The sequence below is a fragment of the Oncorhynchus gorbuscha genome, linkage group LG21 (genome assembly GCF_021184085.1).
Source record: "Oncorhynchus gorbuscha isolate QuinsamMale2020 ecotype Even-year linkage group LG21, OgorEven_v1.0, whole genome shotgun sequence".
Lineage (NCBI taxonomy): Eukaryota > Metazoa > Chordata > Actinopteri > Salmoniformes > Salmonidae > Oncorhynchus > Oncorhynchus gorbuscha.
Window position 1 is genome coordinate 27451435 of NC_060193.1, and position 25937 is coordinate 27477371.

Below are 25937 nucleotides of genomic sequence, written 5' to 3' on the forward strand. Positions count from 1 at the left end.
AGGTTTATTCCTCATTTTTTAAAATGTTTTATTGAAAACCCAGCAGTCGTCATTAACACCTGTTCTTACTGGATAGGAATTAAATGCTCAACTGGAGCTAGTAGCCGGTCATTCTGCCATAAGCCCAAAAACGCAAGAAGAAAAAAATTAAGAAGAAAAAAAACACTTCTGCAAACAGAATGACTACTTCAAAAAAACAAGTGTGGTTGGTTACACAGTTGCTAAAAAAAAGCCTTTGGCAGGAGAGCGGTGCATGACAAACGTTCAGAGGGGAATTAAAAAGAAAAACCGGTGGGGGTGTTCGGGGGGGGGGGGGCATAAAATCAAACTTTGCCTTGGGTTTTATCTACTTTCTCTGACAAGTGTTTCTCTCGTGGAAAGCGGATGAGGGACCGTCGCTCATCCACGACGTCCGCTCATCTCCTTCCTCGCGCCCACGTTCACCGTTTCTTTGGCGGGACGGCTGTGCGGGGCGGGGTGACGGGTCGGCCGGAGGTCATCCCTCCGTACTGATACTTGGCCTTCTTCTCAGACGGCTTCAGGATCTGCACAGTTGTAGTGGACAAGGACAGATACATGGATCATACACCTAAATCCCAATCAACGGCATATACCACCTGTATAATTGTACTTAATTCTTGAATATGTTTGGTGAATCATTAATACTAATAGACACAATACGAGCCTAAACCGTATAATTATATAGTCACAATATAGAATAGACAAGAGGCGTATTGCTTAAACGGTGTACAAACTTCACTGCGTGGAATGATACATTTTAGGGACTTATGAGAATATTCGTAGTCGGTGTCTCTGATTTTACATCCACACCAATCGTACTCCATACAGACGGAAACCAGCTGCGGTTGTCAGTGGTGCCAATGACACTGCTTTTACCTGGAAGGAGCACATCAGGGTCTCGTCAACGCTCATCATGCCGCCGGCGTTGTCAAACTCTCCACAGTAGTTAGGAGCTGAGAACAGAGTCACCAGCTGCCGCTTGGCAAAGAACTCATATCCATCCTCCACCACCTGGTGGAGACACAGTCAGCACATCAGAGGACCCGCAGTATCACAGTCAAGCTTGTCAATGTATTTTACAGAGTTAAGTTGTAGTATTGCAAGTGAGGTGTATAATACTTTTCATGTGCTGTTGTCTGTGTGTATGTCAGTGCAAGAGTGCTTTATCTAAGAGTGAAGGTAGTGAATTTTTTTATTTTTTTTAAAGAAGTGGCTTATAAGCCTGGCGGAGCTGACAAGGTAGAAATCTGTCGTTCTGCCCCTGAGCAAGGAAGTTAACCCACGGTTCCCCGGGCACAGAAGACGTGGAATGTCAATTAAGGCAGCCCCCCACACCTCTCTGATTCAGAAGGGTTGAGTTAAATGCGGAAGACACATTTCAGTTGTACAACTGACTAGGTATACCCCTTTCCTTTATGGGAAAGATAGAGAGTTGGAAAGACACCGGAAAGGTAGAATAGGAAGGTCAAGGGTCACTGGCCATGTAGTACATTATGATTATGAACTTGCTTAGTCTAGAACCTAGACTAGACTATAGGCTACCCACTGGGCATACGTGGATAATTGGGTCATATTTGGTTGAGACAATGAGTTGATAACCTATATTCACCCACTCAAAAAGACAGCCAAATATTAGTTGAATTTGCACCTAAAAGCACAACCAAATTCCAATGGAAAAATGAGGTCAGATTTTTGGTTCAGTTGTCACCCGAATGACGTATGCTGTGTTTTCAACCATTTAAAAGCACAGCAAAGTTCAAATGGGAATACAATGTCAGATATTTTTGATAACAGATGAATGTGTTATCACTGTGGTTCATCTAATAGAAGAACCAAATGACCTGGATTGCAGTTGAGATTACATTAAAAGTACATGGTACAGGGCCTCCCGAGTGGCGCAGCGGTCTAAGGCACTGCCCTGCAGTGCTTGAGGCGTCACTACAGACCCGGGTTTGATTCCAGGCTGTGTCGCGACCGGGAGACCCATGACGCACAATTAGCCCAGCGTCGTTAGGGGAGGGTTTGGCCGGTGTCCTTGTCCCATCGTGCTCCATTGACTCCTTGTGGCGGGCCGGGCACATGCACGCTGACTTTTGACATTGGTGCAGCTGGCTTCCGGGTTAAGCGAGCAGTACGGCTTGACAGAGTCGCGTTTCGGAGGCTCTCGACCATTGCCTCTCCTGAGTCCATACGGGACTCCCCAAATTAGTTTCAAAGAAAGTCAAAAAAATGTAAATTATACCTGGTACAAGTAATCAATGCTGTTAAAGATTCTGCGCAGACTATTACAGCAATTGTGAAGTTCTCTACAGACCTGCGACAACCTTTGCATGCTACCTTGAACACACACGCTTTATATGATTACAGAAGAAGACCTTTATAGTTACAGTCACCTTAAAATGTGGCCATGGATGTGTTTACTCGTTTTAAGGTTGAACGTTACAAACGTTTGTAAAAGACCCTTAACTTTAGTCTATTTACGGTACTACAATGTAATACTGAATTGTGTTTGGTTGACAATATAACCCAATATCAACATTTAAAGGAGATGTATCTACTGCTGGGATACTTCCATCTGACAATTCCATTCTTTTAACTTTCATTTTTGGTTGAGATGGAGATGTGAATCCAACACGACAGTGATTCATTTGAAAACCGATTGGAATTAACGGCAGACTAATTCAGTGGCACGGATGGAAGTGTCCAAGCAGATGATACGTCGCCTTCAAATGTTGATGTTCGGTTTGCGTTGGCTCTAAATATCATTACATTTGAAATCAAACCAGAGCTTGAAAGCCTAGGCCTTTTGGATGGTCTATTTTTAGTTGCATCCTTGGTTTAATTGAAACCATGGCTGTTGATGACTTTGCAGATGCTATACAGGCCGAAATAGCATCATTGATGATAGAAGCGATAAAGTATGGTCACATTTCATTTGCTCTGTTAAATATACCCTTTGAAATGACTTCGATAGCACCTGTGAATCTATTTCGTTTTAAAGTGGAGATCTCTCAACAATCATTCTCACGAACAGCACATTGGTAATAATCGGTGTCAAATATCATATATAATCAAGGCTGGGCTTGGTTAAAAACCTGGATGGGAGACTGTAGAGATATCAATTCTTTAGTAGGAGGTGCTGACCCAGCCTATTGTTTTTCGTTTTTGGATATAACATTGAAGTCGTGGATATAACATTGAAGTCGTGGATATAACATTGAAGATCTGACATTGTTTTAAAAGGTACAAACTCAACATATTTTATACAAGGTTTGTCTCTGTTGACATTTGGTTACCATGGTGACATAATCGTGTGGTTGAAATGTTACCGTCAAAACAACAGTTTACGTGGACGACTTTTTTTCAAATACAATTTATGCTCCACGTAGATTCCGCGTCACAATGCGTTGACTGATTCTGTTGAAACAATGTTGTGCCCAGTGGATAGTGTCTTTTTCCCCCTATCAGAATGACAGGTCACTTCGGTTGTACCTGGTGGGCTCTGCAGATGAGGTCCAGATCGTGACGGTTGAGGAACTTGCTGACCACATCAGCCCCAAATGTGAACGAGACGCCGCGGTCGTTCTCCCCCCAACCCTGAACGTCTTTGTCTGGGTCCGACCACAGCAGGTCACACAGCAATCCTGGAACACACACACACACACACACACACACACACACACACACACACACACACACACACACACACACACACACACACACACACACACACACACACACACACACACACACACACACACACACACACACACACACACACACACACACACACACACAGCAGGATCTGAGACGTGAACAATGGCTTTGGTGGTTCACATCGTGACCATATAAGGAGATGTGTTCTAGAAAGTTCTGTGATGAGCCGATACTGGACTTGGTCAAAATGTACTTCTCTTTAAAAATGAACCAGACAGTCAGGTTTTCTGTGACTTATACAGTGAGTATCAGCCTTATTTAGATATAATTATACATAGGTCTACTGTATTGACATAACAATAGGTTTATCCTGGACACATGAACAGTCTTTTAAATGATTTTTAAATAACCCATATGGTAATGTCAAAAGTTAATTGGTTTTGAGAATCAGACAATCTTTAAAGAATTAGCTACATTATACAGTACAATAATCTGGGAACACACTGTGGGCAATTCAATCAAATTTTGCTTAGGATATACTGACCACTACTGTCCGCTAAAGGAAATAGCACTTGTTTTTGTAATGTTGGAGAGGTGTGTGTATATAAATGTGTGTGTGTGTGTGTGGACCTACCCGTGTCAGGAACGTCTGTGGGTCTCATGATGCGACGGATCTGCTCCATAGACTGCAAGTCTGGAGAGAGGCCTGGTAGGAGACAGAGGAGCACAGAGACAATAGCACTCAGTCACAGTCATCAAAAACACATCCATTTAAAATCCACACACTTTCAAGGTCACTTTTCCTGCCAGAACCAGCCCGTTGTAGGATACCGCTCGACACGGAGCCTTTAACTATTTGTTTTGCACCTCGTCATAGTCATGACTCATGTCCAATGTCCTGCTTGCATTGTTATTCCATTGTACACATGTTGAAAACATGCGTAGTATGTAATAATTATTGTAATGCACAAAACAATGATGTGACTGATTTGTTCTATAGGGTGTTCATATGACCCACAGGAGAAAAGGTTTTGCTACATCAACTTTCATATTCATTTGCTGAGCAAGACGATGACCCTTTAACAGCCAAGTCACAGACAGGGAGTTTGAGTGGCAGCTCCCCCAGCAGTGCTGTACCTCCATGGCAACAGAAGATCTTCTCATCCACGATGGCAGCGATGGGAAGGCAGTTGAAGCAGTCAGTAAATGTCTTCCACAGCTTTATGTTGAATCTGCGCTTACCTGGAGAAACAGTGAGACGAGAAAAAAAAACAGACTTTGTAACATCAGGGATCTTGTAATTCCAGCAATTTTACTCTTGTGACAGAGGCCGCCCTGTGTTGAATGGCTGCATTTGTTTTTCCAAATAAGCATTCATTAATGTGCGTGTCGCGGTGGGGGTATTTGGCTCAATTACTTGTATGAAACCAAAACAATTGCACTAGGCAGTGTATTGAAGTGTATGTGTGTGCAGAGCGTGTGTGCAAGCAGGCGTGCTACTCACACTCGTCGTAGAAGCCGTAGATGCGGTTGATGGAGGCACACTCGTGGTTGCCCCTGAGGAGGAAGAAGTTCTCGGGGTATTTGATCTTGTAGGCCAGCAGTAGACAGATGGTCTCCAGGGACTGCTTCCCTCGGTCCACGTAGTCTCCCAGGAACAGGTAGTTGGCCTCGGGCGGGAAGCCCCCGTACTCGAAGAGCCGCAGCAGGTCTGTGTACTGGCCGTGGATGTCACCTGAGAGCGGGAGGAGGTGGGAGAGAAAGGAGGAGCGTAACTACCCTAGCCTAGCTATCCACAGTCAGGGCAATTCATGAATGACAGGTGCAGAACTGGACATGGAGGGGAAACGATGTGTGTTCGAGATGCACAGATTCTGCGCAGACCAACAGATCTTCAAAATCCCCGGAGAGGCTTTTACTCAATGCTCTCGACAGAGACCCGATAATAATGTAATTGTATGGCGCTATAATAATCACACTCAACGTGATGAGGTTAAAAAGTGGAGGGGAGATGTAGTGGGGATTCATCATCTTTGGCATCATCATCGTCATCATCACCTACCACAGATCTTGAGGGGAGCCTCCAGTTCCAGGAGGATGGGCTGGCTGAGGAAGATCTCTCTGGATTTGATGCAGAGGCCCCTCACCTCAGCCTCTGACATCTGCACGATCTTCCCAGGGCGACATCCCCGCACTGACACAGAGACCGACAGAGACAGTTAGATTTGATGGCCAAGGGCACTGGTAATTAAAATACACATTTCACTCCAATTTTCTTTTTTAAATTTAAAAAACTGTCAGATGTTTTCAGACCTGAAAATGTAGAGTGGGGTCAAGATTAAACCCCATCCCACGGCATCAGTTGTGGTTTAAATCTTGACATTAGAATACTTCAGAGGTCTGAAAATGTCTGACAGACTTTGATTTGAAAGTGTAATGTCCCTTTAAGAACTGCATGTCGTCTGTAGTGACACTTCCATCTCTCTGCCAGGTGCAACAGACCTACATTCTATACGTGACGGTGTTCTTTTTTTGTCTTCTCAGTAGTCAGCGTGATAGTGCACTACTACCGAGGCCTGCCTGAAGTGATGACTGAAGGGGGGTGGAGTGGAGGGGGGGGGTGGGACTAATCCAGTTCAGGCACAACACTCTACTAAGCAGGTACCGCCTACTACCCCCGAGCACGCACCCCGAATTCCTTTTTACTTACTTTTCACGTTTTTAAAATCTGTGTTTTTATAACCACAACAGGAACACATGGCGAGTCAGTCCGGCCCAGTGTCCCGAGGGTGAGGTTTTCATGAAAAAGCCAAAAAGGGTAAATATGAGGGCCTGGGTTGTGTCAACACAGCGGTCCAAATAGACTGACAGTCTATTTGACCTCACAACGCCAGCCATTCAGAATAACTTGGGCAGGGCTGGGGCTGTGTACAGTAAGTGCCTTTTCTCACACTATGGCACGTACAGGTAGACCTACTCCTACTGTAACAGTAAAACAGTGCTGGCTGTGGTTGTTGTTGTTGTTGTTATTTTACATGACATAAAGTGCATTTGGAATATATTCAGACCCCTTGACTTTTTCCACATTTTGTTACATTCCAGCCTTATTCTAAAATGGATTAAATCGCCCCACCCCCCAATAATCTACACACAATACCCCATAATGACAAAGAGATGTTTTCAAATTTATAAAAAAATAAAAAGCAGAAATATCACATTTACATAAGTATTCAGACACTTTACTCAGTACTTTGTTGAAGCACATTTGGCAGCGATTACAGCATCGAGTCTTCATGGGTATGACGCTACAAGCTTGGCACACCTGTATTTGGGGAGTTTCTCCCATTTTTCTCTGGACAATGACCTAAAATACATCTCCAGACTGTAAGGGCTATTTGACCAAGAAGGAGAGTGCTGGAGTGCTGCATGAGATAACCTGGCCTCCACAATCACCCGACCTCAACCCAATTGAGATGGTTTGGGATGAGTTGGACCACAGAGTGAAGGAAAAGCAGCCAACAAGTGCTCAGCATATGTGGGAACTCCTTCAAGACTGTTGGAAAAGCATTCCAGGTGAAGCTGGTTTAGAGAATGCAAAGAGTGTGCAAAGCTCTCATCAAGGCAAAGGGTGGCTACTTTGAAGAATCTCAAATATAAAATATGTTTTGTTTTGTTTAACACTATTTTGGTTACTACATGATTCCACATGTGTTAATTCATAGTTTTAATGTCTTCACTATTATTCTAAAATGTAGAAAATAGCAAAAATATAGAAAACCCTTGAATGAGTATGTGTGTCCAAACCTTTGACAGGTACTGTATGTAAATAAGATATTCCTGTTTTAATAAATGTGTAAACATTTCAAAAAAACTGTTTTTGCTTTGTCATTATGGGGTATTGTGTGTAGATTTGATTAGGATTTAGATTTTATTTAATCAATTCTAGAATAAGGCTGTAACGTAAACATTTTTTAGAAAAAAGGTCAAGGGGTCTGAATGTAATGTAATGAATACTTCCCGAATGCACTGTAATTGGGTCACATTCATTTATGTCGACACAGGTGTCCCTAAAGTATTCCAAATGAAAAAGTCAATTGTAAACAATTAGGCACAATTCATCCTAGATTTTAGCAAACTAGGTTTCTTCAGTTATAACTAAGAGAAAGGGTTTTCACAGCATGCATTTTGGGAGGGGGGAAAAAAGCACAAAATATTTAGTCTGTTTAAAAAATAGCACATTGCAGATGTAGATGGCAGATTCCCAAAGTCATGCACAATGGATTAGTTGCCATATCCCTAAGCATGTATACCATTTAGCAGTTCCATTGCTGCCCATTTAATGACAGACTACAGTTCCGGCATGAGCCAGAGAACCAGAGATTCCTAGAAGTGACTGAGCCACTGCCTAGCACCCGACCCATTTGAACTGCACAGAAAGCGATAAAATGGCTGAGATTGATATCGCTTAAAAGCTTACAAACAGGGTTGTCAAACTATTTTATCATTGATTTAATTAAATATAAAACCATGTAATTTTTTAAACCTTTAAATGCTAATGATCTAAAAACGTGTAGCTTAGACCCTATTTTACATCAGCTGAGGTTTCTGTGTTGTGCCCGCCAACGGTTGAGACAACAAATGCTCTTCAATACAGGGTGGGTGTCATGTTTTGGCTGACAAATGGGCTAAAATGGGAATAAAATTAAAATTTCAACTTTCGATGGTTGGAGGTTCGCACATCGGAGAATATCTGTTTTAAATTACACTGTCAATCCTCCATAGGAAACCTATTGAAATAATAGAAATATAGATACTAGAATGGACACAACCATTTAAGTTGACGTTTGAGGGTGGGAGTACCAGTGGCCATCTTTGTGGTAGCAATTAGAAGTTAAAAATCTATTAAAATGTAAATGGTGTACCAACGAAATTGCAGTGGTCTGATGGGATATGACCATTCTGTGATTTATATTTCTATGATTGAATTGACACCCACCCTGTATTCAAGAGCATTTTGTGTCTCAACCGATAGCAGGCACAACACAGAAACCTGAGGTAAAGTAGGGTCTAAACTACAACAACATTAAAACGGAGTTTACGCATTTAGATAATTGAAGTTAAAAGTAGTTTTTTTTAAACGCATAATTTATCAAATAGTTTGACAACCCTGTTTTGTAAGCTTTTAAATGATATCAAACTCAATGGCTTATCTTTTCCAGTGATAAAGGACACAAACGTCTCAGTATGTTGGGGTTTTCAAAATGGGTCAACTTTATGTTTTGGCATTCAGGTCCAAAAGTCATTTTCTGACCACTTTTTCCACGGGCAAACATATGAAACGTTTTGTTTAAATCAAAAGGGATGCTGTCAAAAAGTGAAAATTAAATTCAAATGGATTGACCCACTGTCGCCTGGTACTTTGTGTGACCCGGTTATTTCTGCATTGAGACCTTAAAATCAAGCTGTGTAAACATTCCCTCTTCTCCTCCAAACCCACAGGAGAACGTAATCTAAAAAGATATCATATTTCTAGTATCCCTAAGAGAGTCCTATACAATGAGGCCAGGAGGCAGAACTAAGTGGACCGGATTTAGACGGGGGTCTCTATCAGAAAATATAGTCACATTCAGGAATATAAACAACACCGTCTGACTTCCAACACACACACACACACACACACACACACACACACACACACACACACACACACACACACACACACACACACACACACACACACACACACACACACACACACACACACACACACACACTCTCCAGTGAGGATGAAACCTGAGGAGGATGGGGTCAGAGGGTGTGTGCATGTCTCTGTGTGTGTTGTCCTCAGACCCTCCACCTCAGACCAGTGGTGAGGTGTTTGCAGAGAAGCGACTGGGAGTCCCAACATATGAGCCGGACCACCACCATCCACAGCCGGGCCACCACCGCACTGCAACACTGGACCGGAGTGGATCGCCTTACAGAAAGGTCTACATGACAGACATGCACACTCGCAGCCGAAGCTACAGGGCAATTCCACGATAACGGAATTACACGTTGACTCAGATTTCTCACTTTAAAAATGTCTGCCACAAAAGGATGACATTAATTTGTACCGTCAATTGGACACAAGGTCCAACCAAAATTTGACTTCCACGTTTATACCCAACCCCTCTGAATCAGAGAGGTGCGGAGGACTGCCACATTGGTCATCCGGGAGCTGTTGTTGAGGGCAGAACGACAGAAACAGATGTCTATGACTGGCTCAGATTTGGCCCGGCCAGGGCAGACTGACCGAATTTCGACTACTTTTCAGAGTCCATGGACATCCGCTGTGGGTCAGTGGTCAGTGGGTGAGGATGCTCGTCACAGTAAATGGAAAGAGGGGTACATTCTTAGAAAGGTGCTGCCTTCCACAGAGGGTTCTACATGGAACCCAAAATGGTTCTAGCAGGAATCCTACGGCACGTGTCAAACTCATTCCACGGAGGGTCGAGTGTCTGCGGGTTTTCCCTCCTCCCTTGGACTTGATTGATGAATTAAGGTCACTGATTAGTAAGGAACTCCCCTCACCTGGTTGTCCAGGTCTGGAAAAACTAAAAACCAGCAGACACTTAAACTCATTCCATGGAGGGCCTGACACCCCTGTCCAATGGGGACATCCGAGAAATCCTTTTGGAAACATTTTTTCTAAGAGTGTGGGTGGTAGGTGTCAGCAAGAGCCGGGAGAGGTGACATTAACTGGAGAGAAATAGGAGAGAGAGAGAGAGAGAGAGAGAGAGAGAGAGAGAGAGAGAGAGAGAGAGAGAGAGAGAGAGAGAGAGAGAGAGAGAGAGAGAGAGAGAGATAGGAGAGAGAGAGAGGGAGAGAGAGAAATAGGAGAGAGAGAGAAATAGGAGAGAGAGAGAGAGAGAGAGAGAGAGAGAGAGAGAAATAGGAGAGAGAGAGAGAAATAGGAGAGAGAGAGAGAGAGAGAGAGAGAAATAGGAGAGAGAGAGAAATAGGAGAGAGAGAGAAATAGGAGAGAGAGAGAGAAATAGGAGAGAGAGAAATAGGAGAGAGAGAAATAGGAGAGGGAGAAATAGGAGAGGGAGAGAGAGAAATAGGAGAGAGAGAGAGAGAAATAGGAGAGAGAGAGAGAGAAATAGGAGAGAGAGAGAGAGAAATAGGAGAGAGAGAGAGATAAATAGAGAAATAGGAGAGAGAGAGAGAAATAGAGAGAGAGAGAGAGAGAGAGAGAGAGAGAGAGAGAGAGAGAGAGAGAGAGAGAGAAATAGGAGAGAGAGAGAAATAGGAGAGAGAGAAATAGAGAGAGAGAAATAGAGAGAGAAGAGAGAGAAATAGAGAGAGAGAGAGAAATAGGAGAGAGAGAGAGAGAAATAGAGAGAGAGAGAGAGAGAGAAATAGAGAAATAGGAGAGAGAGAGAGAGAGAGAGAGAGAGAAATAGGAGAGAGAGAGAGATAGGAGAGAGAGAGAGAGAGAAATAGGAGAGAGAGAGAGATAGGAGAGAGAGAGAGAGAGAGAAATAGGAGAGAGAGAGAGAGAGAGAGAGAGAGAAATAGGAGAGAGAGAGAGAGAGAGAGAGAGAGAGAGAGAGAGAGAGGGAGAGAGAGAGCAATAGAGAGAGAGAGAGAGAAATAGGAGAGAGAGAGAGAGAGAGAGAAGAGAGAGAGAGAGAGAGAGAGAGAGAGAGAGAGAGAGAGAGAGAGAGAAATAGAGAGAGAGAGAGAGAGAGAGAAATAGAGAGAGGAGGAGTTGTCCTGACTGTTTTCGCAGTCTTGCTTTAACAACAGAAAGCTGAACATAACAGTATGCCAGTAGAAGGGAGGACAGTTGCAGGTGACACAACTGTAGTTTGTGACTACTATAATTTCCCATTGTTGCCAGTTCAATTGCAGTAATTTCGTTACTGATTTGGTAACATAACTGAGTTTTAATCACTTAATAATGAAGCAATGGAATTACAAGGCAATGTTTCTTCAACTTACAGAAGGAAAATAATTGATACAAAACTAAATAAAAATGTTGATATTGGTTTGCAAGGGTCTTTATGTCAACATGATTGTGTTTGGATGTATTTCTAATACCAGTAGATGTTGTCTAAGACCACTTTTCCATCTGGTTGACCAGAAATTAAAGCTTTTGCTTATTCCCAAATTTTGGAATGGGAAATGGTTGACAAATGTATCCATGCCTTCATTTGGCCCCAAAATATAGACTCTTAGCTTTCATTAGACACCTAATTTGACATGCTCCTATGAACTTCACATGTTGGTGCTCATGGGTCATTTTAGATGGAAATGCCACACACAAACACAAAGATGTGCGCACACACACATGTCCACATCATTGTAAAACGCATAAAGGTGTACACACACACACACACACACACACACACACACACACACACACACACACACACACACACACACACACACACACACACACACACACACACACACACACACACACACACACACACACACACACACACACACACACACACACACACACACACAGAAAAAGACGTGTGCACTGACACGTACACTGCTGCCTGCCAGCCACAGTCTTGTGACCTTGACTTCAGCTGCAACCACTGGCGGATTCGCGGGAGGTATCAACCCACTGATTCTGCCCCTTTTCTCTGCACTGCAGCGTTTCGACGGCGAGGGGCGGTACCGCAGGCAGTCACCATGGCAACACACCAGGGAGGTCATCTGCGAGGCAAGTTGTTGATGAGCGTTGGGTTGCTAGCTGAAGGCAGAGCCGATTGGCAGACACAGAGCCTCCACCACTCCACCTACCCCATGGTGTGAATACTAATGTGGCATGTCATGGCCACTGACTGACGTGGCGAGCAGACTAGAGCAGCACACCCTGGGTCCTGGATGTTTATGAATAGGCGGCACCACTTGTTCGCTTGTGCCGAGTCAAAATGAGCCAGAGCCCGATAGAATAAGCTGTAATTTTGACAAATGTGCTCGACTTGAAAAGACATTGAAGTTGCGTCGTGGATTGCTATTGCTTTGCATGAGAGGTTGGTACGGGTTGCAAGTTAGGTTTTCCTTTGGTTTTGTTTGAAAAGGAAATCTCTCGCTCCAACATCCAATTCATCACTCCTAATTTGGCCATGTTCTGACAGTGTGTGTGTGTGTGTGTGTGTGTGTGTGTGTGTGTGTGTGTGTGTGTGTGTGTGTGTGTGTGTGTGTGTGTGTGTGTGTGTGTGTGTGTGTGTGTGTGTGTGTGTGTGTGTGTGTGTGTGTACAGACTGCAAAGGGGGGTAAGAGGAGAATAGGGGTACAGAACCTGACCTTTCGTAAGCCAGTACAAAATGTCCTTTCCAGTGCCCTGCAATCTTCCCTCTGCCAGATCAGATCACTGCTATGCAGCTCTCTCATCCAGACCCTCTCCTTCTATCCTCTCCTCTTCTTTCCCCCTTTCTCCCACTCTCATCTTATGGTTCTTCTCAAAGCTGTGGAATCCTGCCCAGCTAGCGCATAACGTTCTGAGAACCATATGTTTCTTAGAGCTTGGTGAGAGCATGGTTGTCCTACGGTTATTTTGCATACAACCTTCCCACATCTTTCTGGGGATGGTGCAGGACAGTTGTTTGGTTTTGGAACGTTCTCAGCACATTTAAGGAACTTGACAAAATAATGTACTTTTTTTGGTATTTCATTACTTTAACCGAACATTTCCTAAAAGTTCAAATATGGTTACATTTAATACGTTAATAAATACTCCAAGGAAAACTCAGGGAACCATTGTAAAACATTCTCAGAATCTCCCTGCAACCTAAAAATGTACGTTTCTAGAACAGGCAAAATTCTCACTACCGTTCTCAGAACAGTCTGTTTTACCGGTCAGGAAACTCATGGCTTCGTTCCCAGAACCAATGGGAAACCAAACACGTACATTCCCACAACTTCCAAGAAACCAAATGTGCTAGCTGGGTGGTCCTTCCACCCCCTCCCTTCTATCATGTATCTGTCTGTGAACTGTGTGTGACTTCACAGGACAGTCTGGCCCTGCCCCTGCCCTGAGATACACAACATTCCCCATGACCGGTGCACGCACGCACACACACACACCCCAGCTAGCGCATAACATTCTGAGAATCATGTTTCTTAGAGCTTGGTAAGAACGTGGTTGCCCTATGCTTATATTGTACACAATCTTCCCACAACTTTCTGGGAATGATGCAGGATAGAAACAACAATCTTCTGTGGGAATTTCAGTACTTCAGCATAACGTTTCCTACAAGTTTCCTCAAAGCACAGACACACAACACAGCACACAGCAGAACATCTCCCGAGGGCGAGCTTGTCTTGTCTGGGCGAGTCAGTCACGTTCCTACACTACACCCTGATGCAACAAACCCAACCAGAGAGAGAAGGTTGTGCCACAAAGCGATCCCTGGTAGATGATGAGCCTGAAAGGAAGGTGTGGAGAGGGAAACTAAAGCAGAGTGCTTAGAGCAGAGAGCGACAGAGGCGAGCTGCGTTCATTTGAGAGCGCTGGTATTCAGAGACAGGGCTGAAGGAGTCAGAGAAACATTTTTTCATTACTTTTCACCTGTTGGCTTGTGTTTTTAGTGTTTGGACAACGGTCAACATTTTCACATTTAGCAAAGTAATTAAAGGCTGTCTAGTTGGGTAAAATATAACATTAGGGATGTATCTTTAAAAAAGGGTGGTTTTATGCAATTCAACAACATTTGGAACATGGGAGACTTAATACACATTTGTGTGTGTGTGTGTGTGGGGGGGGGGGTAATTTCAGTTTGTGTACGTATGTGGTTGTATTCTAGACAACACGAAGATGGTCTTGTGGCTAGTTATAGGGCAACTTGCAGCCTACTTAGCCGTCATCTTGTTCACTGCCTTGCCTGTGTTCTATTTAGGAGTCAGGTGGGTTGAGAAGTTTTCCATTCATTGAAGAGAGCAGGGCTCCGTTAATGTTGGCATAGAAGGAGAGAGAAACAGATTCAGACCGTGCTTCTCCCAGCATTACCATATACGGGTGCTGTTTCGTAGGAGAGGAAGTAGGAAGTAATCTCTCAGGACAAATGAGGACAGAGAGAGAGAGAGAGAGAGAGAGAGAGCACTTCAAAAGTCTTCAGCCACCACCAACTGATGCTAAGTGCACTAGCTAGCCACAGGGCTGTAGCCAGGGTCAGGGTTTTAGTGAGGTCTGGAGAACAGCAAAAAGAAGCTCAAATGACATCAGCCATTATCACATTAGCTTCTGTAGCTTCAATCACGTTCGTCGATCTACAAACACATAGCATGTTAGCTATACAGTTAGCCGCTACACATGAACTCTGGGATTAAAAGCTACAGTTTAATACGTACAGAGGGACCTGTTAACAGAACAAGTACTTTATAAACAAAAAGGTAAATAAATACATTTGCTTTTACATCACTTTTTGTTGTTGCAGTTCTTACAACTCATGTCCTGCAACTCTACACATTTTGCCATGACTGATGCCAAGTTGCAGTAATATAATATCTAAGTGAGAGTGACTAAGAAAATCAATGGGGTAAGTTAGGGCCCCTGGGCCTGGTTGGTAATTCGGCCATGATTACTACAAGTTAAGATTCCTAAATTAGTCTAGTTAGTCTAGCCAGCTATCTAAAAAAAATCATGTTTACTGACATGGGCTAATTGAGTGACTGTCAGTGAGTGACATAAGAGGAAAACTCCTGACGCACAACCAAGTTTCTAAATTTCACCTTGTGTATTCTACTCTTCCACCTCGCAACAGTAAGTTGAGACCCCGACTGAGTTCCCAAATTGTATTTGATTTCCTTCAAATAAAGGACGAGGTCCGGACCTCGGTGTCCTCATAGGTACTGTAACTACGGCCCTGTAGCCACTCGCTCGCCTGGTTCACTTGACAACAATCTGACAAGAACAACAACAAGTCACACCACTGGCAGCCATGACGACTGAGGCCCATAACAATACATCCCCTGTCAGCTGCAGTCGGCCAATCACAACGTCAGCCCATTCACTATGTGGCAGAAAGGGCGACTCAGACTGATGTCACACTGACATACCACACTGAATGGGAATGCTTTTTAGTGTGGTTTTAACAGATACATTTTAACAGTGTATTGTCAGATGAAATATATTTGCTTTTTCTACATCCAATCCAGCTAGAAATATTCAAACTCCAATCAAGGCTTAAAGGTCTCCACAAAAACATCGCAGTCTCTTCACACGAGTGAACAACAACTACGGTAATAAACTCTGTGACCTTTCACCAGTCTCCATCTCCATTCTACTTTGTTGTTGCCATGCATCTCGCTTTCTCCCATCGGGCAACAGGCCAGGCTGGCTCAGCTGCCCCCCCCAATCCCTCCTCCGTCCTCCTCTCCCACACACAGGGGATGGAAACCAGTGACCCCACAGTGGACACGCAGTGGCTCGAATCTGGGTCCGAGAACAGGAGGGAATGTCAAGCAGAAATCCCAACTGCTTTTCCATGGCATTTCAGAAATGTTTTTCTCCTTAGTTTTTCTTCAGAGTGCTTTTTTTGTTCTTTGTGAAGTGTCGTGGTGAATGGCTGTCATTGTGGAGCGAGAGAAAGTAAGAAGGGGAGGGAGACATGGAGAAAGAGAGGGAGAGAAAATAGAGAGAGAGAGTGAGGGAGAGAGAAATAGATCAAGTGATGGATGGAGAGAGAGAGAGAGAAAGCACACGAGAGAGAGAGAGATTAGAGAATGAGAACAGTTTATCTGAAAAGCTCTCGAGCTGAAAAGCCTCCACGAGTCCAGTGCTGTGCCATGGCTGGTGCCAGGGGGAGACGCTCCGCACTGCCCGCCACCGGGCCACACACAGGCACCACCATTGTTGTTTCCACAACAGTGGAGCGCCACCCTCACTGTCATTGCTCGACATCCATCCATCCTCTACCCCTTCACAGAGAGCACCATCATACCCATCAACAACAACAACAACAACAACAACACCTTAGAAATCATAGCTATACAACGTACACTGTACTGTGCTCAGTTCAGGAATGGATTTGGACACATCCCAATATGTGGTCCATGAGCATCATTTATGCGCGTACATTTTCGTGTAAATCTTCCGTTGACATCATCTCAAGATTACAAGTAAGCAAAGATCTCAAGTAGGTTTCGGTCCAGAGTGACACAAACAGCATGGCTTGCGTCTCAAACGGCACCCTATGGGCCCCGGTCCAAAGTACTGCACTATCTAGGGAATAGGGTGTCATTTTGGACACAACCCCATAGCTGCACTGCGCCCCCACAGTGAAGGCTCTATCAACTCAACTCAGTTCACTTTATGAATAGGAAGAGAAAAAGCACACCTGATGCCCTGTAAACAAGAATAACAGAACACGACTCCAGCTCTAACTGCAGGTCGCCATGCTCACGTACGGCCGAATGGTGTTGTTTGTGCCCTATAAAAGGGCCACGGGCCACCTGTGATGGCAACGAGACAGAGAGGCTGTTGTTGGGATGTTGTTGGTAAGCTAGGGCATGTGGGCATACAGAGAGACAGAGAGTGAGAGTGAGAGTGAGAGAGAGAGAGATGCAGTGGAATAGTTATTGCTGCCTCCCTTGCATATTACACACATACTTATAAAGCTAACGAGGAGAAGGGAGGGGGGGATGCAAAAATGAAACAAACATAAAAACACACAAGATGAAAATGAATGGTGATATAGGAAACTGATAGTATAGACAACTGGTATAGGAAACTGATAGTATAGACAACTGATAGTATAGACAACTGATAGTATAGACAACTGATAGTATAGACAACTGATAGTATAGACAACTGATAGTATAGACAACTGATAGTATAGACAACTGATAGTATAGACAACTGATAGTATAGACAACTGATAGTATAGACAACTGATAGAATAGACAACTGGTATAGGAAACTGATAGTATAGACAACTGGTATAGGAAACTGATAGTATAGACAACTGATAGTATAGACAACTGATAGTATAGACAACTGATAGAATAGACAACTGGTATAGGAAACTGATAGTATAGACAACTGATAGTATAGACAACTGATAGTATAGACAACTGATAGTATAGAAAACTGATAGTATAGACAACTGGTATAGGAAACTGATAGTATAGACAACTGGTATAGGAAACTGATAGTATAGACAACTGGTATAGGAAACTGATAGTATAGACAACTGATAGTATAGACAACTGATAGTATAGACAACTGATAGTATAGAAAACTGATAGTATAGACAACTGGTATAGGAAACTGATAGTATAGACAACTGGTATAGGAAACTGATAGTATAGACAACTGGTATAGGAAACTGATAGTATAGACAACTGGTATAGGAAACTGATAGTATAGACAACTGGTATAGGAAACTGATAGTATAGACAACTGATAGTATAGACAACTGATAGTATAGACAACTGGTATAGGAAACTGATAGTATAGACAACTGATAGTATAGACAACTGATAGTATAGAAAACTGATAGTATAGACAACTGGTATAGGAAACTGATAGTATAGACAACTGGTATAGGAAACTGATAGTATAGACAACTGATAGTATAGACAACTGATAGTATAGACAACTGATAGTATAGACAACTGATAGTATAGACAACTGATAGTATAGACAACTGATAGTATAGACAACTGATAGTATAGACAACTGATAGTATAGACAACTGATAGTATAGACAACTGATAGTATAGGAAACTGATAGTATAGACAACTGGTATAGGAAACTGATAGTATAGACAACTGATAGTATAGACAACTGATAGTACCTTGGGGCAAAAAAGTATTTAGTCAGCCACCAATTGTGCAAGTTCTCCCACTTAAAAAAAGATGAGAAAGGCCTGTAATTTTCATCATAGGTACACTTCAACTATGACAGACAAAATGGAGAAAAAAAAATCCAGAAAATCACATTGTAGGATTTTTAATGAATTGATTTGTAAATTAAAATGACAAAAGCTAGGCACTAAATAACACAGATAGAGTGTGACAAGAAAGCATATTGTATATGTACGGTATGGAGAATGAGAGAGACCCCCTGAGAGATAGAGAGTCCACCTATCAGGAGACCGTACTACATAGCCAGAGGCCAGTGGCTTAGGGACAGACAGACAGTAAAGCAGACGGAAAAATGTCAAACAACCTCGGTTCTTGGGTGTGTGGCCGAGACATCAAAGACCACAGGCATGGGACTGATGTAAACAGTTCATCACACACACACACACACACACACACACACACACACACACACACACACACACACACACACACACACACACACACACACACACACACACACACACACACACACACACACACACACACACACACACACACACACACACACACACACACACACACACACAGCAAAGTAGCTTGTTTTAAAGTATTGTTACATTACTCCTTCCACATGATACAGCCAGAAGGCTTTCTCTAGTCATACAACAGGAGGGAGGGCAGACTATACTCTTATCACTAGATCTGTTAGCCAGCTATGCAGTAGAAACACAGGCTCCCCCTGTTCCTGCCTATTGCACATCACCATCAATAAACCACAACGTGTTCTCTGTCTGTCTGTCTGTCTGTCTGTCTGTCTGTCTGTCTGTCTGTCTGTCTGTCTGTCTGTCTGTCTGTCTGTCTGTCTGTCTGTCTGTCTGTCTGTCTGTCTGTCTGTCTGTCTGTCTGTCTGTCTGTCTGGGTGGGTGTCTGTCTGTCTGTCTGTCTGTCTGTCTGGGTGTCTGTCTGTCTGTCTGTCTGTCTGGGTGGGTGTCTGTCTGTCTGGGTGTCTGTCTGTCTGGGTGTCTGTCTGTCTGTCTGTCTGGGTGTCTGTCTGGGTGTCTGTCTGTCTGTCTGGGTGTGAGAGAGACACAGAGATAGACTTAGACTTTTTCTATTGTGTTATTGACTGTACGTTTCTTTATTCCATGTGTAACTCTGTGTTGTTGTTTGTGTCGCACTGCTTTGCTTTATCTTGGTCAGGTCGCAGGGTTAAATGAGAACTTGTTCTCAACTGGCATACCTGGTTAAATAAAGGTGAAATAAATTGGAAAAAAAGAGAGAGATAGAAGTGGGTATATGTGTGAGAGAGATAGATAGAAGTGGGTATATGTGAGAGAGAGAGAGAGAGAGAGAGATAGATAGATAGAAGTGGGTATATGTGAGAGAGAGAGAGAGAGAGAGAGAGAGAGAGAGAGAGAGAGAGAGAAGTGGGTATATGTGAGAGAGAGAGAGAGATAGAAGTGGGTATATGTGAGAGAGAGAGAGAGATAGAAGTGGGTATATGTGAGAGAGAGAGAGAGATAGAAGTGGGTATGTGAGAGAGAGAAGTGGGTATATGTGAGAGAGAGAGAGAGAGAGAGAGAGAGAGAGAGAGAGAGAGAGAGAGATAGAAGTGAGTATATGTGAGAGAGAGAGAGATAGAAGTGAGTATATGTGAGAGAGAGAGAGATAGAAGTGAGTATATGTGAGAGAGAGAGAGATAGAAGTGAGTATATGTGAGAGAGAGAGATAGAAGTGAGTATATGTGAGAGAGAGAGATAGAAGTGAGTATATGTGAGAGAGAGAGATAGAAGTGAGTATATGTGAGAGAGAGAGATAGAAGTGAGTATATGTGAGAGAGAGAGATAGAAGTGAGTATATGTGAGAGAGAGAGATAGAAGTGAGTATATGTGAGAGAGAGAGATAGAAGTGAGTATATGTGAGAGAGAGAGATAGAAGTGGGTATATGTGAGAGAGATAGATAGAAGTGAGTATATGTGAGAGAGATAGATAGAAGTGAGTATATGTGAGAGAGATAGATAGAAGTGAGTATATGTGAGAGAGATAGATAGAAGTGAGTATATGTGAGAGAGATAGATAGAAGTGAGTATATGTGAGAGAGATAGATAGAAGTGGGTATATGTGAGAGAGAGCGAGATAGAAGTGGGTATATGTGAGAGAGAGCGAGATAGAAGTGTGTATATGTGAGAGAGAGATAGATAGAAGTGTGTATATGTGAGAGAGAGATAGATAGAAGTGTGTATATGTGAGAGAGAGATAGATAGAAGTGTGTATATGTGAGAGAGAGATAGATAGATAGAAGTGTGTATATGTGAGAGAGAGATAGATAGATAGAAGTGTGTATATGTGAGAGAGAGAGAGATAGATAGAAGTGTGTATATGTGAGAGAGAGATAGATAGATAGAAGCGTGTATATGTGAGAGAGAGATAGATAGAAGTGTGTATATGTGAGAGAGAGATAGATAGATAGAAGCGTGTATATGTGAGAGAGAGATAGATAGAAGTGTGTATATGTGAGAGAGACATGGAGATAAAGAAGAAAGAGAGCAACAGATGTGAACCATAAGAGGCCATTTCCACAACTGTACAGTATGCTGCTGGCGTGTGTTTGTGTCACCAGAAGGAGTGTGTGGGTAATTCCTCAGAAGGGGGACAGCTGCGTCTGTTGACATTTAATGTTGGATCCGACAGGGGTCAGGTGGAGGGGAGCTGAATGGCACTAGGGCTCACCGTTAAAGAGGTGAGGCAACGATTTGAGAGAGTAACCCGGAACCTCCAACCCTGGGATGTGTTCATTATGGGTGTGTGTGTGTGTGTGTGTGTGTGTGTGTGTGTGTGTGTGTGTGTGTGTGTGTGTGTGTGTGTGTGTGTGTGTGTGTGTGTGTGTGTGTGTGTGTGTGTGTGTGTGTGTGTGTGTGTGCGCGCACACACACGTGCGTGATGAGGGTCTATCCGTGGCCCGACTTCTTGATTGTGCGCCTATTAAAAAGGGGTATTCTGCTATTGGTACATACATTTTAAGACGTTTAAATAAATTATAAATACCCGTTGATTCTTGAAGAATAGTACTTGTAAATGCCTCGTGACCGGAGTTCAAAATATTATACTCCATCATAACCCAAAGTATGAACTGGTTTGAAAACAATGTAACTGTAAACAAACACTGTATAGCCTCAAAACGTGGTTGAAACTGTCGTTACCGGCCGCGCCCGGGAGGTCCGTGGGGCGACGCACAATTGGCCTAGCGTCGTCTGGGTTAGGGAGGGTTTGGCCGGTAGGGATATCCTTGTCTCATCGCGCACCAGCGACTCCTGTGGCGGGCCGGGTGCAGTGCAAGGTAACCAAGGTTGCCAGGTGCACAGTGTTTCGTCCGACACATTGGTGTGGCTGGCTTCCGGGTTGGATGCGCGCTGTGTTAAGAAGCAGTGCGGCTTGGTTGGGTTGTGTATCGGAGGACACATGACTTTCAACATACGTCTCTCCCGAGCCCGTACGGGAGTTGTAGCGATGAGACAAGGTAGTAGCTACTAAACAATTGAATACCACGAAATTGGGGAGAAAAGGGGTCAAATTCTAACAAAAAAACAACAACAACAAAAAACGTGGTTGAAACTATCATGTTGACATCATGTACAGTATGGTCAGTCCTTGGATCCATAGCTCTGTCTATGAATTTAAGAGTGGTTACATTTCTCCAGACCCATCCTTCAGCTGTTCAGTGGTAGGGTGATCGGTTTTGACATTTTAACAACCGATTGCACCTTTAAGGGTTGACGTTCAGTGTTTTTCCTGCCAACAGGATAGAAAGTGGGCTAGCAGTAGTGCATGGAGCTAGCTCGCCTAATTCTCCTCCTGCTAGGTCTCTGGTAGGACCAGAGATTTATATATCCATTTATACGAACTTGCTGTGAATTCAGATTAAAAAATCAAATAAAACCTATTTAAAAAAAGTACATACACCTAGAAGCCTTTAGGAACAGATTAGGCAAATTTCCCCATCTGAGTTTCCTCAGTGCTACGGAGCGCTTGGCCAAACATGCAGCCTATCACTGGCTCAGTCTCTGGGCACAACTGGCTCTGTTCTGAAGACATCCATCCTCTCCACTACTGGCTCTCTCTCGGTTTGTCCAGAGACTACATTCCACTAAGTGTGTGTGTGTGTGTGTGTGTGTGTGTGTGTGTGTGTGTGTGTGTGTGTGTGTGTGTGTGTGTGTGTGTGTGTGTGTGTGTGTGTGTGTGTGTGTGTGTGTGTGTGTGTGTGTGTGTGTGTGTGTGTGTGTGTGTGTGTGTGTGTGTGTGTGTGTGTGTGTCCGTCTGCTGGTCTGTGTGTGTGTGTGTGTGTGTGTGTATATTCAACGTTTGTACATCAGTACTTCGGTCCATATACAGGTTTACAAAACACACGGGAAGAGCAGTATCTTTGACGGCCGTTCCTAAGAGCACATAGCCACACCTATCTGGAAATATCTTATTTAGCCTTGCTTCAGTGAGGCATCATCCCCAACTAACTCTGCTCATAACACTGGCTATGGGCACAAAAGGCTTTCTTTGAAAGATAAAAAGGTTACCTACTGGGTCAGGAGCACTTAAGAGTATTTTTTATTGATGCAGTAGATTTAAGGTTAAAACTCGAATGCTGTGTCGCATTAATAACACAACATATTTTCTTTTGCCATGTTTACCAGATCAGCTTCTTAACTTTAGGAAAGAACTGCCAAAATGTAGCCTTCTGCACAAGCAGGGACTTTCCAAATGGCTGAGACCTAAAGTCTGTGTAGTTACGGTGTACCTTACAGTGTGAAAAGTGCCTACTCGTGAACAGAGAAGCCTGTCCATCGCTCCATGACTTGTACAAAATAATTGGCATGCAAGAAGGGGAGCACAGCCTTCCTTAAATTCTTTATGATGACTATACATAAGGTCATTTCCCAGCTTCATTTGGGACATAAAACTAGGCATCGGACTCAGAGCACAGTGGAAGTCGGAAGTTTACATACACTTAGGTTTTGAACTGCTCTACAAATTTCTTGTTAACAAACTAGAGTTTTGGCAAGTCGGTCAGGACATCTACCTTGTGCATGACACAAGTAATTTTTCCAACAATTGTTAACAGACAGATTATTTCATTTAATCACAAATCCAGTGGGTTAGAAACGTACATACACTAAGTTGACTGTGCCTTTAAATAGCTTGGAAAATTTCAGAAAATTATGTCATGGCTTTAGAAGCTTCTGATAGGCTAATTGACATCATTTGAGTCAATTGGAGGTGTACCTGAAGATATATTTCAAAGCCTACCTTCAAACTCAGTGCTTGACATCATGGGAAAATCAAAAGAAATCAGCTAAGACCTCAGAAAAAAATGTAGACCTCCAACAAGTCTGGTTCATCCTTGGGAGCAATTTCCAAACGACCGAAGATACCACGTTCATCTGTACAAACAACAGTATGCAAGTATAAACACCATGGAACCACGCAGCCGTCATACCGCTGAGGACGGAGACGCATTCTGTCTCCTTGTAATGAACGTACTTTGGTGCGAAAAGTGCAAATCAATACCAGAACAACAGCAAAGGACCTTGTGAAGATGCTGGAGGAAACAGGTACAAAAGTATCTATATGGAGATCCAGAGTTCCCTCTGCTGCAGAGGATAAGTTCATTAGAGTTAACTGCACCTCAAATAAATGCACCTCAAATAAATTCTTCACAGAGTTCAAGTAACAGACACATCTCAACATCAACTGTTCAGAGGAGACTGCGTGAATCAGGCTTTCATGGTCGAAATGCTGCAAAGAAACCACTACAAAAGGACACCAATAAGAAGAAGAGACTTGCTTGGGCCGAGAAACACAAGCAATGGACTTTAGACCGGTGGAAATCTGTCCTTTGGTCTGATGTGTCCAAATGTCTTTGTGAGACGCAGAGCAGGTGAACGGATGATCTCCGCATGTGTGGTTCCCACCGTGAAGCATGGAAGAGGAGGTGTGATGGTGCTTTGCTGGTGACACTGTCAGTGATTTAGAATTCAAGGCACACTTAACCAGCATGGCTACCACAGCATTCTGCAGCAATACGCCTTCCCATCTGGTTTGCGCTTAGTGGAGTATAATTTGTTTTTAAACAGGACAATGACCAAACACACCTCCTGGCTGTGTAAGGGTTATTTGACCAAGAAGGAGAGTGATGGAATGCTGCAACAGATGACCTGGCCTCCACAATCAAACAACCTCAAACCAATTGAGATGGTTTGGGATGAGTTGGACCGCAGGGTGAAGGAAAAGCAGCCAACTGCTCAGCATTAGTGGGAACTCCTTCAAGACGGTTGGAAAAGCATTCCAGGTGAAGCTGGTTGAGAGAATGCCAAGAGTGAAATAGAACATGACTCAAGTAAAAGTCATCCAGTAAAAAGTTTTTAAAGTATTTTGTTTAAAATAGACATAAGTATTGAAAGTAAATGTAATTGCTAAATATACTTAAATATTGAAAGTAAAAGACTAAATAATTTCAAATTCCTTATATTATGCAAACCAGACTGCCCCATTTTCTATTACATATATATGTTTTACATTTACAGGTGGCCAGGGACTTTATTTTGATAAGTGAGTGAATTTGACCATTTATCTGTCCCGATAAGCATAAAAAATGTACGAGTGCTTTTGGGTGTCAAGGAAAATGTATGGAGTAAAAAGTATATTTTCATGAGGAATGTAGAAAAGTAAAAGTAGTCCAAAATATAAATAGTAAAGTACAGATACCCCCAAAAACTACTCAAGTAGTACTTTCAAATATTTTTTCTTAAGTACTTTGCACAACTGCAGAAAGAGGGGGTGTTAAACGTATAGGTGTGCCTGTGTTTCTGATAAGTGCCGGATAGTCCTATACAACTCCGGGCTCTCCTTCCCTCGAACCAGGGCCTCCTGTTGTAAACTAACCACTACAAGGACAGGGTTTCAGACCGCAACGCAATGGCCAGCGCCTTGTTTTTAAATGTAAAATAAAGAATGTAAAGGCTTTGATAAACTCACCCTCTAATAGCCGGGCGATCAGCGAGTCGACGTCCAACTCCCCCTCCGCCATTTCTACAGTGGGTGCTGCTGACAGACAGGGCTCTCTCCACTGCTAACTGCTGCCACAGACCCTGGCAGGCACCGCCTGAACACCGGCGCCGACTCACAGCCGCGGAATGCATGCTCCCGGGTCTCTCCGCCCGAATTTTATTTGTACTGGGAGGGAATCAAATGTATGGTATAAGCTTATATAATAGAACAGGTTCATGATAATAACACCGTTCCAATATGAACACGTAGGCTAATCATAATAGCTTGTCTAGTGTATGTTTTATAAGTCAATAACAATGCAGTCATATCCTAATAATAGTATGGAATGAAGTCCGAAATGCCCAAAGCCCATGCGCAATATTCAGTAAGGTAGGCTGTAGGAAGT

The 25937-nt window shown here is 43.2% G+C and overlaps 1 protein-coding gene across 2 annotated transcripts; it reads right to left on the reverse strand.

The window, feature by feature from the left end:
* Positions 1-3: 3 nt before the first annotated feature.
* Positions 4-25675, reverse strand: LOC124008535 (serine/threonine-protein phosphatase PP1-beta catalytic subunit). Of its 2 annotated transcripts, none has more exons than XM_046319878.1 (8): positions 25520-25675; positions 5741-5872; positions 5183-5413; positions 4816-4920; positions 4313-4384; positions 3514-3665; positions 898-1032; positions 4-545 (listed from the first exon to the last, which is right to left on the reverse strand). In XM_046319878.1, exons 1-8 carry the CDS (start codon positions 25569-25571, stop codon positions 441-443), a joined length of 984 nt encoding a protein of 327 aa, XP_046175834.1. In that variant the 5' UTR covers positions 25572-25675; the 3' UTR covers positions 4-440. The 2 variants fall into 2 exon arrangements, with proteins under 2 accessions (XP_046175834.1, XP_046175836.1); XM_046319880.1 differs by lacking the exon at positions 25520-25675 and adding an exon at positions 6389-6452.
* Positions 25676-25937: the final 262 nt, after the last annotated feature.

What these genes read in the sequence shown, in the direction of transcription:
- LOC124008535 (XM_046319878.1), bottom strand. Translation starts at nt 25,571, where the DNA reads ATGGCGGAGGGGGAGTTGGACGTCGACTCGCTGATCGCCCGGCTATTA. An exon ending in GATCTTCTGTTGCCATGGAG is followed by an intron (nt 4,385 to 4,815) that starts GTACAGCACTGC and finishes GTCTCCTACCAG; the next exon opens with GCCTCTCTCCAGACTTGCAG. An exon ending in CACAGACGTTCCTGACACGG is followed by an intron (nt 3,666 to 4,312) that starts GTAGGTCCACAC and finishes TGTGTGTTCCAG; the next exon opens with GATTGCTGTGTGACCTGCTG.